The sequence below is a fragment of the Phyllostomus hastatus genome, unplaced genomic scaffold (assembly GCF_019186645.2).
Source record: "Phyllostomus hastatus isolate PE091 unplaced genomic scaffold, TTU_PhHast_1.1 phas_scaffold_39, whole genome shotgun sequence".
NCBI classification, from domain to species: domain Eukaryota; kingdom Metazoa; phylum Chordata; class Mammalia; order Chiroptera; family Phyllostomidae; genus Phyllostomus; species Phyllostomus hastatus.
The window spans coordinates 17,440,842-17,460,302 of NW_025334028.1; the positions used below are offsets into that span (position 1 = coordinate 17,440,842).

Genomic DNA, 19,461 nt, shown 5'->3' on the forward strand with positions numbered 1-19,461 from the left:
ATGAGATCATATCATCAGGAAATAGCACTTCTTCCTTTCTGACTTGGATGGCTTTTTTTCCCCTCTGCCTTGCCTATTTGCTCTAAGACATCCAGTACTAGATAGTGAGAGTGTGCATCCTGCCCTGTTCCTGATCTTAGAGGAAACATTTAATTATCTTCCACTGAGTGTAATGTTAGCTATGGGTTTGTTGTAGATGGGCTTTACTGTATTGAGGTATATTCCTTCCATACCCAATCTGTTAAGAGTTTTTGTCGTGAAAGGATGTTATGCTTTGTCAAGTGCTTTTTCTGAATCTACTATGATGATCATGTGATTTTTATCTATCATTTTATCAATGTGGCATATTACAATTTGTTTTCATATATTGAACCATCTTTGCATATCAGGGATAAATCTCACTTGGTCATGGTGTATAAACCTTTTAATGTGTTCTTGAATTTGTTTTGCTAATATTTTCTTCAGAGATATTGGCCTATAATTTTCACTTTATTTTATGGCATAAAATTTTTATATTTAGAATTAATCAGCTAGAATCAGTTTAGATGATCCCAATTTTGTCAGCAACGTCCACAGTATCATAGTCTGAGCCAGTTGAACATATGCTTTCTGCTCCCCATCAGGCCTGATCAGGGTGTCGACCTTGGCCATGTCAATGTCATACAGCTTCTTCACAGCTGATTTGATCTGATGCTTGTTGGCCTTAACATCCACAGTGAACACAAGTGTATTGTTGCCTTCTATCTTCTTCATGGATGACTAGTAGCCAGGGGAAACTTGATGATGGCATAGCGGTCAGGCTTGTTTCTCCTGGGGGTGCTCTTCCGAGGATATTTAGGCTGCCTTCAGAGCCACAGTGTCCTAGGCCTCCTGAAGGTGGGTGATATGTGGATCTTCTTTTTTGTGTGTGGCTGTGGACTCCTTCTAGCACTGATTTATTTGCTTCAAAGCCTTCGCCTTGGCTTTGGCTTTGCCTTTGAGAGGGGAAAGGGCTTCTTTCTTTGCTTTGGGCACCATCTTTGTGAAAAGGTGATCTATAGTTTTCTTGTGGCTTCTTTATCTGGTTTTGATATCAAAGTAATGCTGGCTTCATAGAATTTGTTTGAAAGCATTTCCTCCTTTTTTATATTTTGGAAAAGTTTGAGGAGTATTTATGTTAACTCTCATTTAAATGTTTAGTAGAGTTCTTCATTGAGAACTGGAGTTTTCTGTATTAGAAGTTTTTTTGATCACTGCAAACTTTCTAGTTTTTAAAAAAAAATTGATGTATCATTTGATGTGGCTTTTCCCAAGTCATTTAAGCCCTCTGAAATTCAATATGTCAGTGAAATGGAAAATTGCTGATTTCATAGAGTTACTTAATGGGAGATAGGAGTCTACAGCAGGTCAGCAACTGTAACCAATGTGCCAAATTCTTCTAAGGCCTGTTTTCCTAACTGTGAAGGCAGAGTTGAGTAGGTGGGACAGAGACCATGTGACCCACAAAGTCTAAAATAGTGACTACCTTACCCTTAACACAAAACCTTTGCTAATCTCTGATCTAAAAGATGATTTGTGAATTTATTTGAAAGACTATAATCATCTATATGACTTTAGTCAATCTTTAGATTTAAGCAACTGGCATCAGGCTCAACTGGAAGAACTAGTTAAAAATCCTATTTAAACAAAGGAAATAGCTTCTAATTGCCTTAGTCTATTTGGTATTACTGAGGAAGTAGATGTTATCAATAAATATTTGTTGTATTTAATACTATTGACCATTAAGAGATTTTGCTGAAGACAAAAAAAAAATCAAGAGGCATTAACCTTATTACAACTGCTTATTAGCCATAATAACTGTACTAAGTGGTCTTAAGTGGCTATCTGTTGACTGTAAAATAGTACCTATCGTATAGGTTTATGATCATTAAATTAGGTTATCTGCATTGACTGACTTTTAACAATGAGAATGTATACAGGTTTAAGTTCAAAAAAATTATAAAAATCTCTAGGGCCTGGGCGCTGAAGCATATTTCCTCAGGTAATCCCTCCCGAGATTTGACTCCACCCACAGCCCCTCCTTGGGTGGCCTGCACAGTACGCATGCGCAGAAGTAGCCTGAGCCAGGAGATGTAGCGCTACCAATGTGTGGTTGCTCTTCCCGGCTCCCAGAAGCCCACGGCTGGACGTAGGAGTGAGTACAAGTGCCCTCCAGTCTTGTTTGACCAAGATAGTGCCAGTGGCGTACATTGTGGTGGATGCCCGGGCTTTACTGCCAGGCACAGCTCTGCAGGACATTGGGAAGAACACCTACACCCTCCAGGATGTGGTCAGCAAGATTTGGGACAAGGCCATGCACAGGTGATGCAGGGTCCTGCCCTACATACAAGCTGCGGTTCAAGGAGCCCTTCCTGGAATACTTGTGACTGATACTTGAGTTTTCAAAGAAAACTAGAGATTACTGCAGCCTCTCTGCCACAGATATCCAAGTATTGGCACTTACCTACCCATTGGAAGCAGAGTTTGTTGGGGTATCACTGTTAAAAGAAAAACAAGAAAAGGTTAAAGTAGTCTCATCGATTCAGCACCCCAAAACTCCCTTACACGTTGCTTTTCATCAACCCTCAAAGCCTAAACCCCCACGAGAAGCAGTAAAACATTAACACCAGCCAGTGACCCTGAGGACCTAGAATTCAGTTCCTTCATGTTCTGGAGAAACCTTTCATCTAAGGTTATGGATGGTGACCTGTAGGAGCTGCTGATTGACAGAGGTGAGGATTTTCCAAGTAAAGAGAAGAAGGAAGAAAATGGGTCTGAAGAAAGGAAAAACAAAGATAGCGATGATAATGAGAAGGTGGATAACCCCCCGAATCATCAAGCAGATCCAACAGAATCTAGAACAGGGCATCCTCCCAAAAGATATGTGGGTTGGCTGTGCGACTACTGACTCTGCCCTTCAGAGCATTCTGCTGCAGATGGGCTGCACGTGCTGGTGGTGAACGGACACCAGCATGCTGATCCGGGAGTTCCGAAGCTGCGTCTTGCGCTGCCACAGCTGTTTCAGGACAACGTTGTCATAAACCAAGTTCACACTGTGGTAACAAGGCACTGAAGGTGTCCGTGACTGTCAGTGATGATGGAACTCTGCATATGCACTTTTCCTGCAACCCTAAGGTGCTGAATCCCCTTCCCACTCTCAAAGGGGGCAAATATGCGGTCACCCTCATCAGTGGACCAGAGCTTCCCTCAGCTGCGACTCTCCCTCCAGGCCAAGCCAATAACAGATGTGTTTGCCCCTAACTATGTGGCTGGTGTGTCTGTTTCCCTTTGTAGAGAACAACATCTCCAGTGGACGGGTCAGCAACCCTGCAGGTCTGAGTCAGCACTTAGTGAGCCAAGAAGAGACAGTTAAATCCCAATGCTTCCAGGAAAAAGTTTGTGAATAAAAGGTGAAGTGCCAAATTCCACAGGCGAACTAACCAGCTGCTGCTGCTGCTGCTGCCGCCGCCGCCGAGGGGTTCAGGGGTCTCATTTCCTCAGCTGTGGCTTCTCCAGAGCCATCTGGATGGAGAGAATAGTCTGGCATCTGCGTGATGCTTCATGACTACTGCGGAGGGTTGGGCAGGGTTGGTGGTGAAACTTGCTCATGCTTGGCCTGGGAGCGCCCAAAGAGCTGGGATTCCTGCTATGTTGAATGGAATTTGATGAAAATAAAAAGAACAGTGTGCCCTGGAGCAAATCTTCAACCTTGAAAGAAGGCAACTTCCAAGTGATAACATTTTTCCAGTAAATGTATTTACAAGCTTTAAAAAAAGAATCAATCGATACCTGATTCACAGGAAGCTAATAGAACTTGTCTTCACAACTCTTATGTTCAAATAGTGTTATCAGATACTAAATCTGTATCTTTGATAAGTGTTTTTACTTCAATCCAATTTACGTATGTTTTCAAAGGCCAGAATGAAAAAATGATGAATGAATGAAATCCTATTGAGCTGATGTTTTTCTGAAAATTTCCACATGCTATTATTAATTCTCAGTAACCATGGAGAGGAAAATTTTGTGAGAACCCAACAAATGAATTTAATAATGTGAGTTGTCTGGGCCAAAATAGATCCACTCAAAAATATTTTTTCCCCAGTTAATCCCAAATTTCTTTCTCACTGATGAGTGATATTAAATATGAATAAAGCAATGAGACTCTATTATAAATATCTTTTTAATTTTGATTACATAAAACTCATAAGTATGTAACAGGTCATTGTTTTTAAGATAGTGAAATAATACATTTTCATCCTCACCAATCCCTAACTCCAAATTGCCTCAATACTTCCAAATTGAAGAAATGCATGTGGGTCTCAGGTTATAGAGTTTCTATTATTATATAGTTAATTTTCCCTTTCACTGTGATGCCAAGAAGGATATCCAGGAGAGAAAAGAAAGCTACACCACTCGTGGATAGAGGTTCCCAACAGAATGCAGGGGATGGAGATGGCTAAGTCGAGGGGCATTAGACTGAAATGCCCAGGAAAGGTAGAGGGCCTGATGCTTCCCTTCCCGTTACCAGCTCTGAGAGGAGTTCCCTGGTTACACCAGGGTCTGTACCAACAGAGAAAACCTCAAGTGGTTGAGAAGCCAGGCCTGCATGGTTAGGAAAAAGATCGAGCAAAGGTTCGATCTTCCTGCCTGGGCCTCTCTTGCTCCCATGTAGTGTGAATGCTGTGTTAGAGCACACAGACTACTCTGGGGACCCTCCACTTTAAGCAATATCTTAGTAGTGTCCAAAGGGCTACAGAATAGTTAGGAGCCAGATGGAGAAAGTGGCAGAAGGCAAGAAAGGTATACAGCACCTCAGAGAGACAAAGGAGGCCAGGTCAGCAGGGAGAAGCCCATAGACCCTAAAGGAGGCGAGAAAGACATTAGCCAGCTTTAGCAGACTTAAAGCTTCTGCTGACTTCAACAGCCCAGGCCCTTTGCACCTCAAGGGAGAGCTGCCAGAGCCAATACAAAGATGAGCAAGCGGGCAGGGGCTATCTCTCCCCAAATCCCAATGTAAGGGATATAATGTCATCCTCCATAAATCCTCTTGCCAACTTTGAAAAAAGCAAGGGGAACAGGGACAAATCAGAAGGATTGAGTAATTCAAGTAAATTGAGCTAAAGCTAGAGACAAGTTAAATTATTAGATCAGATTAAATTTTAAATCATGTTGAGCTAATTTTAGTTTTGTTCTCACTACTCAGTGGGCCCAGTCTTCCTGAGGAAGATCAATTAAGTTATAAGAGAAAAGCTACATTTTCTTTGGACACCCAAACTGTAGTGTAAATAAATTTGCAAATGTGCTACAGATATATTGTTTGCTTTAGCGGAAACATAGTAAGGACGGTTTTACTCAGGGTCTCACAGATTTCTGGAATTTAAGATATTGCTCTTCTCTAAATATGTACCACAGGAAAATTTGCTGACAAACAGACCTGAGTTCTGCCCCCAACTCAACTATGTACTCTGTGTTAGTCACTGAAAAAGTCATTTAATCCCTACAAGATTCCTAACGGATGTGTCTTAGATGATGTACTAGAATATTGATAACATACTGATCCATTCAGCCCTTGAGGTAGCCAAGGCAAGACCTGCAGCGGCTGGAGCCCTTGGCCTTTTATCCCTGGCTGCCTCTGTGTGTCGAATATGATAATTTGAAAAGTTATTGTTCTCTACAATGCAGTTTTCTCACCCATAGAATGCATGGTGGGGAAGGAGAGAGAATAGGTGCCTTCACTCTTTTGTATTCTAGTGGTTCATGCTCATATGAATGTGAGCAAGAAATTTCAATGACAAAAGAGTCACAGGAGTTCCTACATACATGGCCTGAAAAAAGAATCTCTGCATTTATTTTTAAAAATCTCTGATTACCCTGAAATTCTTTTTAAGCAGAAACAACTAAAATATCAGGCATCCTATTTCTTAGATAACCAGTGTCTTTTTTTAGAGTTCAGCTCAGGAATTTATCTAAGGGTAAGAAAATTAGAAAGGAACTACAGACTGTTATAATATTCAAAGGCAAAATCAAAATTACCTGTGCGGGATTTGAAATTTGCACCCATCTTTCAGCAAACCATTTTGTGATAAGTAAATTAATTTGAAAATCAATTTTTAAAGTAGTGATCAAGGGATGGTAAGTACTCAATAATTAGTGCAATTCTCACACACAAATGAGGATACTCTCTTCAAAGTAAGTGAAAAGCTTCTTACGATAAATGCCTCAAACCTGTTGAGTATTTTTATTTGAATATGAAAGATCTTTTGCTTCTCTACTCCCTTCCAGTGAAATTTGCTCATTTATATCAGTAAAGAATATAATGCATGTTGGATTGATCTAATAACCATTTTCAACTTGAAGCTGGGATTTATGGACTTCTAAGATTTTTCTGTTCAATGAGATTACAAACGTTTTAATACCTTTGGACAAAAGAAGGAAATGCAATGCTATTATTGGTGAATAAATCCCTGCTTGATTCATCTGGGAATATAGCTGTCTATTAAAAAGTATGTAGCAGAACAGACCCGAAGAAAGAATTGTTGTCACATATGCTGACAATAGTTCTAGCTTATGCATTTTGGTGGCCTACGACATGCCAAACAATGAACAAGTTGCTTTTGTGTATGGACTCATTAATTCTCACCCGAGTATCTCTCTAAAATAAGTACCACTATCATTGCTCCAAGGTAAAAATGGCAGGAATCCTTCTGACTATGCTCCAGGAAAAGATTTTATACATCCAATTGTTCATCACAGTCTAATATCCAACATTGCTTCTAATACTTTAAGTGTTCACACCGCCAAGAAATTTATGCCTTTCAAACCTCCAGGTTCACTTTCCTAGCAGTAGAACACTTTGCTCTCCCTGAGCAAAGACTGCCATCTTGTGGAAATTGCTCAAATGACAAAAACAATCATTCTGTGGAACTAAAAATGTTCATTGCATTCATTAAGAATTTTGCAACTATATTATTGCATTGTTACACATACACACATATACACATCATTGTTGCTTATAATTAAAATACAAAACATTCCTTTGGGTGTGATTTTAAGTCTTATTTAAAAGTGCTGGTGTCTTTGAACATTTGAAAAGAGAAAATACTTCCTTATTTATTATAAGGTCTCATCCCATTAGTCTTTAAGGCAGTGCATTAGATTGTGCTAAATTGTCATTATACAAGCCTTAAATGGGCTTTTGTTAAATAATTAAAATAAAGGTGTAGCGAAACCTTTTGATGGAATTTCTGGGAGCACAAGGTTTTTTTAGCAAGAGTGTATGGTAGAACTCTGGGCTTAGAGGACACTTTCATTCTCTTCCAATACCTTTATTCCATGCCAGCCAGGATCCCTGGAAGCTGTTATGGGCTATTCAGAGCTTAACTGAAGGATCCTCTTGCCTGTTTGTTCTGTGTACCCCAAATGTGGGGTCTCTGCAATGCTGCAACCACCTATGCTTCAGTGACCATGAAATGAAGCATATAAAGAGATATCTGGTGTGATGATACTTAAAGGTATCTAGAGATGCCTCTTCTGTCTTTCCTCTCATGAATTCCTGCCACCCAGCTAACTGAATTCAAAATTTCTGGGATTAAACAAATTCTTTAGGTAAAGGCCCTATACTATTAGAATCAAAATGGGTAACATAGAGTATGTATTCTTCTAATGACTTTTTAAAAACAAAATATTTCCAGGTATACAAATAATAAAGAAACATTGTGTTACCAGATACTACTGAAGAGATAGAATAGGTGATCATCGGTCCCAGAATGAATATGTGAGTGAATGAAAGAATAAATTAACATGAATGGAGAGCATGAAAAAAAAAAGATTTGCCCTGGCTGACATAGCTCAGTGGATTGAGTGTGCGCTGCAAACCAAAGCATCGCAGGTTTGATTCCCAGTCAGGGCACATGCCTGGGTTGCAGGCCATGGCCCCCAGCAACCGCACATTGAGGTTTCTCTCTCTCATTCTCTCTCCCTTCCCTCTCTAAAAAATAAATAAATAAAATCTTTTTTAAAAATCATTAAAAAAAAAGTCCTGCCTTTAAAAAAAATGATTTAACAGTGTTCCCAGGCCATTCTGGCTGAAAGTGCAGTAGTGGTTTAACATAAATCTTGTACTCTAGGAAACACATGGCATGAAATCACTCTTTAAATACTTATTGAATGGGTAGGTGAATAGGTGAGAATGGAATAAATTAGAAAATAACATTAATGATATGACAAAGGTAGAATCTGAGAGCAGGATCCATTTACCAAAAACTATTGAATATATTAATAAGTATGTGCTTGATCTGTGTTAGGCAGTATGGAAGATGGTGAGCACATAGGCATTGATCCAGTAACCACAGACAATCACAACTAACAAGCCCAATGAAGGAAAACTCTTTTATTTCCACAGACACGAATATAGTATGTTAAGCATAGGAGAGCAGGGGCTCTTGGGAGCTTATTTTGTGCCAATATATTCTCATTAAGCAAATGCTGTGGTAGTTGCCATTTCTTTCTACAATACATGTTCCTATAAACTCAACTTTAAGAATTTTTTAGATATGAGTGGATTTTTCCTTCAGGTCATTCAATGGTATCTGAATTACCTAGTGTCTTTAGGTAGGCGAATATCTAAAGAGTTTTGCTAATGTCATTTCAATGGTATTCATAGATAACCCAAGCAAGCAACTTTGATATTTTGTTTGCCTGTGTGATACCTAACACAGTGCCACAAGCAGTTGTTGCTTTGGATCAAGGCACTGTTTCTCGAGTATATTCCTCAAATCTCTAGCTCTATGGGTTATGCTTTGAGGGGATAAAAATGAGAAAAGGGGACTGGAAGAAAAGTTTAGGTAATGCTGTATTAAACAAAATCATACACGTTTTCTGCAGGTCTTCTTAGAGGCTTTAATAGGCTGACTTCTTTGTAAATTTCTGAGAGTTTTTTTTAAGTTAATAACCATGGGACTGTTTTCTTGCAGTGGCCCACTAGGTGCTAGTGTCTTATGGAACACACTTTAAGAAACTGTGTTTTGGGAACTTCCAGCCAAGATAGAAGCATAGGTAGATACATTTTGTGTCCTCACACAACCAAAAGAAGGACAACAACAAATATAAAAACAAAAATATAACCAGAAAATTAAACTGTGTAGAAGTCCCACAACAAAGGAATTAAAGTAGAAACATTCACCCAGACCAAATAAGAGGGGTGGAGATGGGCAACTAGAGTAGGGAAGACTCGCAGCAAGGTGGCTGCTGGTGGACCTAGCAAGGCGGCAGCTGGTGGAGTGGGCAGTCCCACATTTGCATGCAGATAAACTGGGAGGAACACTGGGGAGTAAAACAGACCATGCAACTCAGAGTTCCAGCCTCAGGGAAACAACGTCTCAAAACCTCTGACTGAAACGACCTGTGGGGGTTGAGGCAGTGGGAGAAACTTTCAGCCTCGCAAGAGAGCTCACTGAAGAGACCCACAGGGTCCTAGAATGTACACAAACCCTCCCACCAAGGAATTAGCAACAGAAGGGCCCAATTTGCTTGTTGGTAGCGAGGGGAGTGACAGAAAGCTGCCTGAGAGCTGAGCAAGCAGCATTGTTCTTTCTCAGACCCATCCCCCACATATAGTGCCAAAACGCAGAGAAGTGAGTTACCCCACCCTGCCAAATTCCTAAGGCTCTGCCAGTTACTACATAACATGTGCACTGAGACAAAAAAAAAATATGGCTCAAACCAGATAAAATCAGTCAGAACAGATCAAAGCTCTGGAAAACATACAACTAAGCAATGAAAAGATAGCCAACCTATCAAAGGCAGAGTTCAAAGCACTGCTAATCAGGATGCTCACAGAAATGTATGGTCACAAAATAGAGGAAGAAGTGAAGGCTACACAAAGTGAAATAAAGGAAAATGCACAGGGAACCAACAGTGACGGGAAGGAAACCAGGACTCAAATCAATGGTCTGGAACAGAAGGAAGAAATAAACATTCAACCAGAACAGAAAGAAGAAACAGGGATTCAAAACAATGAGGAGAGGCTTAGGAACCTCCAGGACAACTTTAAACATTCCAACATGCAAATCATAGGGGTGCCAGAGGAGAAGAGGAAGAGCAAGAAATTGAAACTTATTTGAAAACATAATGAAGGAAAACTCCCCCAATCTGGCAAAGGAAATGGGCTTTCAGGAAGTCCAGGAAGCGCACAGAGTTCCCAAAAACTTGTCCCAAGGAAGCACACACCAAGATACAACACATCATTACCCAAGATTAAAGATAAGGAGAGAATCTTAAAAGCATCAGGAGAAAAGGAGACAGTTACCTACAAAGGAGTACCTGTAAGACTGTCAGCTGATTTCTCAAATGAAACTTTACAGGCAATAAGGGTCTGGAAAGAAGTATTCCAAGTCATGAAAGGCAAGGACCTACATCCAAGATTACTCTATCCAGCAAAGGTATCATTTAGAATGGAAGGGCAGATAACGTGCTTCCCAGACAAGATATAGGTAAAGGAGTTCATCATCACCAAGCTCTTATTATATGAAATGTTAAGGGGACTTATCTAAGAAAAAGAAGATCGAAAATATGGACAGTAAAATTACAACAAACTCACAACTATCAACAACCAAACCTGAAAACACAAACAAAAATGAACTAAGCAAACAACTAGAATAGGAACAGAATCACAGAAATGGAGATCACATAGAGGGTTATCAGCAGGAAGGGGCAGGGGGAGAATGGGGAAAAAGGTACAGGGAGTAAGAAGCATGAATGGTGGCTAAAAAATAGACAGGGAGAGGTTTAGAATAGTATGGGAAAAGCAGAAGCTAAAGAAGTTATATGTATGACCCATGAATATGAACGAAGGTGGGGGAATGCTGGTGGGAGTGGGGGTACAGAGTGGAGGGAAATAAAAGGGGGAAAAAATGGGACATCTGTAATAGCATAATCCATAACATATGTTTTAAAAGATTCTGTGTTTTCTAAATACAAATGACTTTGTTTGGCATAGAGGCTGGAATAAAGATGATCCATTAATATTATGAACCATTAATATTCATAATCATTTTAGTAAATTCATCAGATTAGCTGCTGTTTTAAAGCAAGACTCTGAAGCAATGGAAATTTACATCAATTTCCTAAGAAAGAAACCCAAGTTGGGGGGACAGTGCAGAGAGGGGGAGATCGGGCTCCTGGAGTGTCAGCAAGGGGCACTGTGGGTGAGGCTGTGGGAATACCCAAAGGTGGATGATAGACATAGGAACAGCTCTCCCTAGGGCTTTCTTATTTTGCTTAATTCACTTTGAAAGTTGATCCCACCCCCAACATTATCTTTTACCTCATCCATATAGCCCCATGGATAACATGAAACAGGTAAAAAGGTAATCCCTAATGGAAAGTGAATTATTTACTTCCTCTAGATAAGCTTAGTTCTTTTCTCTACAGTTTTTAAGCAGTCTCTCCCCAAATAACCCAAGACCCAGGACAAGAGTATTAATCTGAGTCCACATATCCTAAGTCTTAAGTATATAAAAGCTATTAATCAAGCTAAACAGTGTTAGATCAAATATGTTGTATCCTCTTATCTGAACAAATACACCTTCCCGACCCCTAAGAAGCCGTGTCACAGGGGTCAGCCTCTGGTCCCTTCTCTCCCACATCCAGCTTGTGTCTGCACGGGAAGGGTCTCCCACACAAAGGTGTGTGTGCCTGTGCTCGAACTGCCAAGCGCCGTCAACACTCTCCAAACACCACCCTACACACCCGTGTGCACCCATGGCCGTGAGATCTGCTCTCAGGCAATAATACATGGGAATAGTCCTTTGTGAGGCCTGGACGAGCACTGGAAGCTGTTTGGGCAAGAAATTCTAGGGAACGCTGAGGATGGTGCTATCAGTGGACAAGCATGTGGCTTTGGCCCTGCCCATTCTCAGCTTATGAGAAGGGGCACAGAATGGGGAGCGCCAGAGCCAGACAGGTCTCAGCACCAAAAGAACATTGGCATTGAAAATAGAGCCCCTGGGAAAATCACGCTAAAAAAAGCTGCAGTCTTTGCAGCTACCCCCAGCCTCTGGGGGAAAGAAAAGAAGAAGAAAAATGATATTTCTTATTTGAATTTAACTACTTCTGAAAGCCTCTGGTCAACTTTTCTTTGTTCTCCAAGGTAAGATTATTTCCCCTTTGGCACTGAAAGGGAAACTGAATCAGTTGTGTGAAAAACCAAAAATGATATATTTTATCAACTTCAAACTTATCCCAAGGCTTTCTCCCACACTGTGTTAAATAATAGAAGTCTTTTTAATTGAATTTCTTTGTGTGCAGCATATGCTGGGCAACATTATGCCAGCATCTCGCTCTAAGCAGCAAAACGTTCTTCATAAAAGCATTAAGATCCAGAGCGTTTTTCTGCGTGTGGGGAAGGAGCACAGAGCTGCAGCAGCTTGAACCCACATAAAAACAGTGCCTCTGAAATGTAATTGTAAAAGCACATCACCACGAACTGGGGGTGGGGGTATTTAAGAGTAGAGAACGAAACCAAAAAAAGAAGAGGATGGGAGGGCGGAGGGGAAGCACTGTGGCCCAACTCTGTCTGTAGAACTGAAGCCATAATGTTTTTGGTGTCCTGGCATTCTGTCTGCAGGCTAAGCTGTATACTCCTTTCACCTTGAATGCTACCCCCCTTAGAGCTGGGATGATAAATGCATGTGCTGTGGACTGAGGCAATAACTGTAACACGTGACTGTGTTCTTTACCCCAAGGATCCTGGAGCTTCAGCAAAATGGTGACATGGACATCCTGAAGCACAAGTGGTGGCCAAAGAATGGCCAGTGCGACCTGTACTCCTCAGTGGACACAAAGCAGAAAGGAGGTGCCCTGGACATAAAGAGCTTTGCAGGGGTTTTCTGTATCCTGGCTGCTGGGGTTGTCCTCTCCTGCTTTATAGCCATGCTGGAGACGTGGTGGAACAAGAGGAAAGGCTCCAGAGTCCCATCCAAAGAGGTACTTGACTGGGAGCTGGGGCACTAGCCTGGGCCGACAAGTGGGCTGTGTGTACAGGGAGGATGGCTGCAAGGAGAGAGAAAAGGGTTGGGGGCGGTCCTTGTTTCTTATTCTTCCCTTGAAAAGTGAAAATAAATTTGTGAAATCTAAAAATTGGCAAGACCAGTATCAATTTCCACTGTAGGGCATCCCAGATAAATGGAGAGTATATAAAGTTTGAAAGACTGACAGTTTTTATGTGCCATAATGGGTTTTGAAATTTTCCTAGAACTCAAGATAGAATTTACCTCAATGACTTTTTAAAGACTATGACTGCCTTGACCAGTTCACAAAGATGCTTAGATTTTCATTTCCATTAGTCTTTAAACTTATATGTAAAACACTTGTGTCTCTAAGATCCGGCCTAAGAAGCCCAGTTACACAGTAAAGTAATAAGAATTCTCTGTGTACCACCAGTGACTGCTGCCCTCTCTGGATGTAGACCTAAGAGAAGTGATTCTGTTTTTCACTTTGCTGACCCTAAGCCTAACAAGTCCACATTGTGGAATCATCTAAAATTCAGTATTTCTCCTCTACTCTTGAGTGAGCTCAATTCCAAGGCCATGTTCAAGTTTTTCCAGAGATCTGAGAGTATACTTACAGCATTGCCCATCATATTTCTTTAGAAGCAGCATGTGCCTTGTTTTCATCAAAAATTGTAACTATCTTATTTCTACTAGACCAAAAATGTGAAAAAATTTAAATAATAAAATTATATTCACTAAAGCTTCACAAACTGAAATGAAAACAACCTAAATTTTCTGAGTGATTTGATTTTCTTGATAATTTCAAAGGATAGTTTTAAATTTTCTATAACTAGACCTTGGCTACCTGATGCCTAGAGTGAGTCCTAAAAGGATCTGTTTTAATCCACAAATAAAAATGACTTCTCATTTGCATACAAATTTTTGCATATTAATGTATTCTTGCAAATAAATTGATTTCTAGTCTAAGGATTCCTTTCTACCTCTTTATATGCAAAGTTGATCAGCACAGCAGCATTTGTAAAGAAAAACCTGGTCTAGCAAAGATAAATCTTAACTACCCACTTGTCAGAATGATAATACATCCTAAATTACTGGAGTAGAAACCAAAAACTAATCAGGTTTTAGTGTAGTATTTTCTTTGTGGAAAGCTTCTGGTATCTCTACTGACATTGATTCAATGCAAAAGACCACAGTAATACAACATTATAGCCGAGACTTCATATTCTCAAAAATCTGGAAATGAAGGGCTCCCCAAGCTCCTTATATTTTGAATTACTATATATGATATTAAATTTTTGCATTATTATATCTGTTGATGGATGAATACATTATAGTTGCTGTGGGAACCATAAAATTATCTTTCAACCCTCTAAAGTCTCAGTGATAGCATTGCATTAATGGATATTTTTATTGGATTTTGAAATGAGAAAGGAGAAAGAAAACAGTGATGTACTCAAAATATTTTTCACTTAGGAGCACTATAATAGCACAATAAAAAATATACATACTCCATTCTAATTCATGACAGCTAATCCAGACCTTATGAACAAATATTTTCTTTTATGATTAATACATGTTTTTTAAATCCTCACAAATCCGATTTATTGAACTTGGCTATAAATAAGACTGATACAAAGGACAATTTTATTTCTTGCCAGTTTTATTTTTCAAATATCGGGCTTTAATGCTCACTTTTAGTGACAATCCTAAGGGATTTATGAATTGGTTTCAACTCTGGAAATCTAAGGTTTTACTTTCTTTTTCTTTATTAAACATGTTTTTACTAAGAATCTATTAGCATAGCTCAAAGCACCTTTGATTAAGAGGCCATATAGCATATACCTGACCCTAAACTAAAACTGCTGTTCACATGTAAAGACTTGGGAGGGGTCTCTAAAAGTCCTGCTTACCTCGCACCTCATTCACGTACTAGGTAGCTTGCGTGTATGAAGTCCCTCAATTAGAAATTGATTCTCTTGTGTTGAATGTTTTGCTCTGTCTGAACAATCCTACATATCTCTAGCCTAAGGAGAAATAACACTGTAATAGTCGCTAACACTCTAGTGTGAACTAACATATCAGCATATCCTATCGTTTATCTCCAAGAATAGAAAGTTAGAGTTCAGAGTGAGTCTAGGAAAGGAACAAATTCCTAACTTGGAATAAGACACCCTGAAAAAGCAGGAAGCATGTGTAAAGAAGAGGTGGGGGTGGGGGATGAGTTGCCAAAAACCATAGTTTTTACTCGTACAACTTTGCCTGGGTCTGTCCCTGCTCCCATAGAGAAGGCAATCAATCACCCATCTACTGCTCCCATATTTTGTAGTTGCATGTGGCATATGCTCATTGTAGAACTTTTACTGCAAGAAAAATATTTATTATAGATAACCTTATCTCAGAATCTTACTGGTACCCCCAGAACCTAGGACAGTGCCTGGCTCATATTAGGTGCTCAATAATACTTGTTAAATGAATAAACACCAAAGTTCAGTTCCTTACATATCATGTTTGCTGAACAACTTTTTTTTAACCATGGAAGCTAGTACTGATGAGAACCTTATCTTCTTTTTCTTCATCTCCAGGATGACAAGGAAATTGACCTGGAGCACCTCCATAGACGTGTAAATAGCTTGTGCACAGATGACGACAGCCCCCATAAACAGTTTTCCACCTCGTCAATTGACTTGACCCCTCTGGACATTGACACTTTGCCAACACGGCAAGCACTGGAGCAAATCAGTGATTTCAGGAACACTCATATCACCACAACCACCTTTATCCCAGAGCAGATCCAGACTCTTAGCCGCACACTATCAGCTAAAGCTGCCTCTGGTTTCGCTTTTGGCAACGTGCCTGAGCACCGAACTGGCCCTTTTAGGCACAGGGCACCTAATGGGGGCTTTTTCAGGAGTCCTATAAAAACAATGTCATCTATTCCTTATCAACCAACTCCTACCCTTGGGCTCAATCTGGGTAATGATCCAGACCGAGGCACCTCCATATGAGCATCCAACAAAATCTTTTCACTGTTTCTTTCGTAGGACTCCCTTTGCAAGGAGCAACTGCAATGTTGTGGGACTAACATGGATGTAACATTTTTTTTAAATCAGGATTATTAGTAACAATTCTAGTTCTTTCTCCCCACCTTCTCCCTCCTCCCTCCTCTATTCCTCTCTCATTCCCTTTCTTCAGATACATTTCCTTCCACTTCTATTCATTACTCAACTTGTTCCCCCAGAATATAGTATACTAGGATCCTAGTAGTCCGCTTTTCATATACTGTACTTCAAGTATAGGAAATGTGCACTGAGTATACTAAAAGTATATGGAGGATTAATTTTACATAAAGGCCTCTTGCATAACATTTCTCTATTTTGAAAGATATAATTGCAATAACTTCAGTCCTTTTCCATTCTTCTGCTGCATCCATACAAGACTCCACTGCTGTTGAGCGTCCTTTAACTGTGGACCAAAGGCAACCCCTGCAGTGTTTATGAAATAACTCAAAGACCATTCAGGCCACACGACATGAGAACACAATCTTGTAGGATTACAAAAAAGCCATTAATATGCCAGTCAAGACTACAGTTAAAACTACTCTTGCACTGCAACAGTGCATATGACCTTTATGTGATTGTACAGTATTAAAAGTTTTTTTCTCATGTATAGTAAACTTTATCATATGGCATAAGCCTCTATTGTGTTAAATAAATTAGTATCTCATATATACATATATATGCACCTATATAATGTGTATATATATTGAAAGGCGGCCATTGCTATTGCAATTCATTTAATAAAGCTTTAGTTTAAAAAAAAAGTATTGTATACAGGAACTATGTATAGTGCAGGGGGTCTTTTCAGTTAGAAAAGGCAGGTTGCTTTAATGTTATTCTGATTCGCATTGTTGCCAAGAGAATATTTTATACTTTTGTTATTAAAACATCCAGGGCGATTTAATATTTGTTCCTAGATGTAACTCATTTGAATAGGTTTTGCATTTGTTATTCAGCAGTGTATAAAGCTAACCTTGATAATTTTACTTCTAATTAATTATCTAAATGAAAAAAGCTATTAGCCGCACCGCATCCACAACAGCACATAGAGCTCTATAAGAGTTTAAATGTAGATCATTGAAGGTTAATAAAGTCTCTTCCAAAGCAGTAAGCCAATTAACACAACTGTAGTTGGGGAGAGGCGGGAGCCCTTAAAAATATTGATGTGGCCTTAATTACTGTCATACATAATCCTAAAGAAGAAAGTATAATAACCATACTGGGCTCTCAACTTAACCCCCTTTTTTATTCAATTCTGTTTGGAGGAGTTACGTACTTTTGACTTTAGTGCCAAGTGTGTAGGAGGATGACAGCAGAAGCAGTGCCTCTTCGTGCACACCCCTTTTGAAGTAGCGTTCTTACCTGTTAGAGATGTAGAATGAACTTTGTTTGTAACCCTTAAATTAAAATGTGGTAAGTAGGAAGCAAGAACTTATCCTATGTTCTTAGCAGCCATACTCTTATTTTAATCTAATTCATTCTGTGGTTAGGATTGATGTAGGAATCAATCTATGTGATTTGCTTTAGAAGAAATTAAAAGGTATATTCTTAAGGTATATTATATTTTGATGCTAATTATGTTCTGGGGAGCATCTTGTACTGTCACTGTTTTTGTACTAAATTTTCAAATATTGTCTACTGTGTAAGGCAGAAAAATTTCTTATCATGCAAAAACCATTTTGTTTCCAGGGTAACAAGTACCTAAGTGCATGCACAGCTTGTTTTCCCTTGTAACATTCATGATCTCATCAATGACTCTGATTTTAAAACGACAAAAAAGTCTTTACGAAAAGCTGCATAGGGACATACCAGATGTTTCCGTGATTTTAGCTATCAAACTGTTAACCATGTAAAATATTTCAAATAGGCCTATTTTGATGTATCGCCTATTATACAAAAACAAAAAAAAAAAACACTTTTTGGAGGCCTCGGTTATGAGTGGCAGAGCTTTCTGTGTATAATTTGTCTAAATAATTTGTCTAATAAAATGTTTTCTAAACTTGCTCTCATACCATTGAAGTCTTAACTATAAAATTTGAAAATGCTTACGCCCTCACATATTGAACTGAATATTTCTAAAAATTAATCTTCAGTTAATTAAAGCATAAAATACATTAAGTTTTACTAGTAGTACTTTGCCAAAATGAGTGGCTTTCTAAAAATAATACTAAGTGATGTCCTAAACCAATGAAAGACTGCCTTTCTGCTATTTGAGACTATCTGAACCAAGAATATATTTGTTTTTCTTTATGGGTGTTTCTGTGAACACTTTTTGGGGAGAGATTTGTCCTATTTCACGTAAACAATGCCAACATTATAAAAGCAGAATGAGGGTTTGTTGTATCCAAAAAAACCCAGAAAAGTAAAGGTAATTATTAACCTTAGAACTATGTATTAGTAATTGCTTTGCTGTTAGAGAAGTATTCATCATGCTGAATCTATTAATTTGAAAATTAATTGTCCCCAAGTTATTTCTAATACATTACTGCATTGAACAATATTTAATTCATCTAGCATTTAACTTGTTCAATGGATTTATATCTGAAAATATACTCAATTTAGATTAAAATCTCTGCTGTTCTGAAATTCCATTAAAAATTAGGTTTTTAAATGTTGGGATAAGGAGGCACTGTAGAGATCTACACCATCTCCCTCATTCTACAAATAAGGGAACATATGATGCCAAGAAGCTGGGACTTGCCCACAAGTTTGACAATGTGAGACTTAAAATTGGGTCTTTCTTTTTAATTCTGCCATGTCACATTGAGTCACATTCCCAGGTCCTCATGGATTGTAAGTATAGGGCTCAGGTACAATGCCTCCACCCACTCCTCTCACCCAGCCTAGGCTGTGAATCTCTAGGAAACTTCCTCCCTGCCTGGGACCATACAGAGCATCCATGCTTTACAGCAACCGAGCATCTGATTCAACTGCTCCTTTCACAGATGGAAACGTGAATGCCTCTGGCCATTTCCCCAACGTCCTGGCTCCTGGCAGCAATCAGCCCAGGTCCTGCTTCTGACTACTGCTACTTCCTTTAACCCATTGTTGGTCCTGGTTTGTACCACTTACACCAGCCTGGCTATTTCAAAACAGGACAAATACCTTATATCCATGTACTTTTATTCTTCTCAGATAACAAATTTATTCTTTCAGTGAGTCATTAAGAAAACGAGTTGTCACTTTCAGTCACGTCAGAACTAATGCACAGGTTTTGATTTAATCATATATAAGAAAATTGTAAGAACTTTCTCATACATATCAAACTAAAGACAATTTGTTGTTTTCTTAATTATGTTATTTTCCATTTCCTTTAGCTTGGGATTGGTTGTGAATTGAATAAATACTTTAAAAAATAGACTTTGCTGAATGGTACT

The 19,461-nt window shown here is 39.2% G+C and overlaps 1 protein-coding gene and 1 pseudogene across 1 annotated transcript in view; one reads left to right on the top strand and one right to left on the bottom strand.

Annotated features, from left to right (window-relative positions):
- The window catches only part of GRID2 (glutamate ionotropic receptor delta type subunit 2), a 1,404,853-nt gene extending 1,386,929 nt beyond the window's left edge, over positions 1-17,924 (top strand). Inside the window, exons 15-16 of the mRNA XM_045820339.1 lie at positions 12,762-13,002; positions 15,611-17,924. Coding sequence (XP_045676295.1) covers positions 12,762-13,002; positions 15,611-16,033 — 664 coding nt within the window. The 3' untranslated portion in view covers positions 16,034-17,924. The remainder of the gene's footprint in view (positions 1-12,761; positions 13,003-15,610) is intronic.
- Positions 542-1,017, bottom strand: LOC123806891 (annotated as a pseudogene).
- Positions 17,925-19,461: the final 1,537 nt, after the last annotated feature.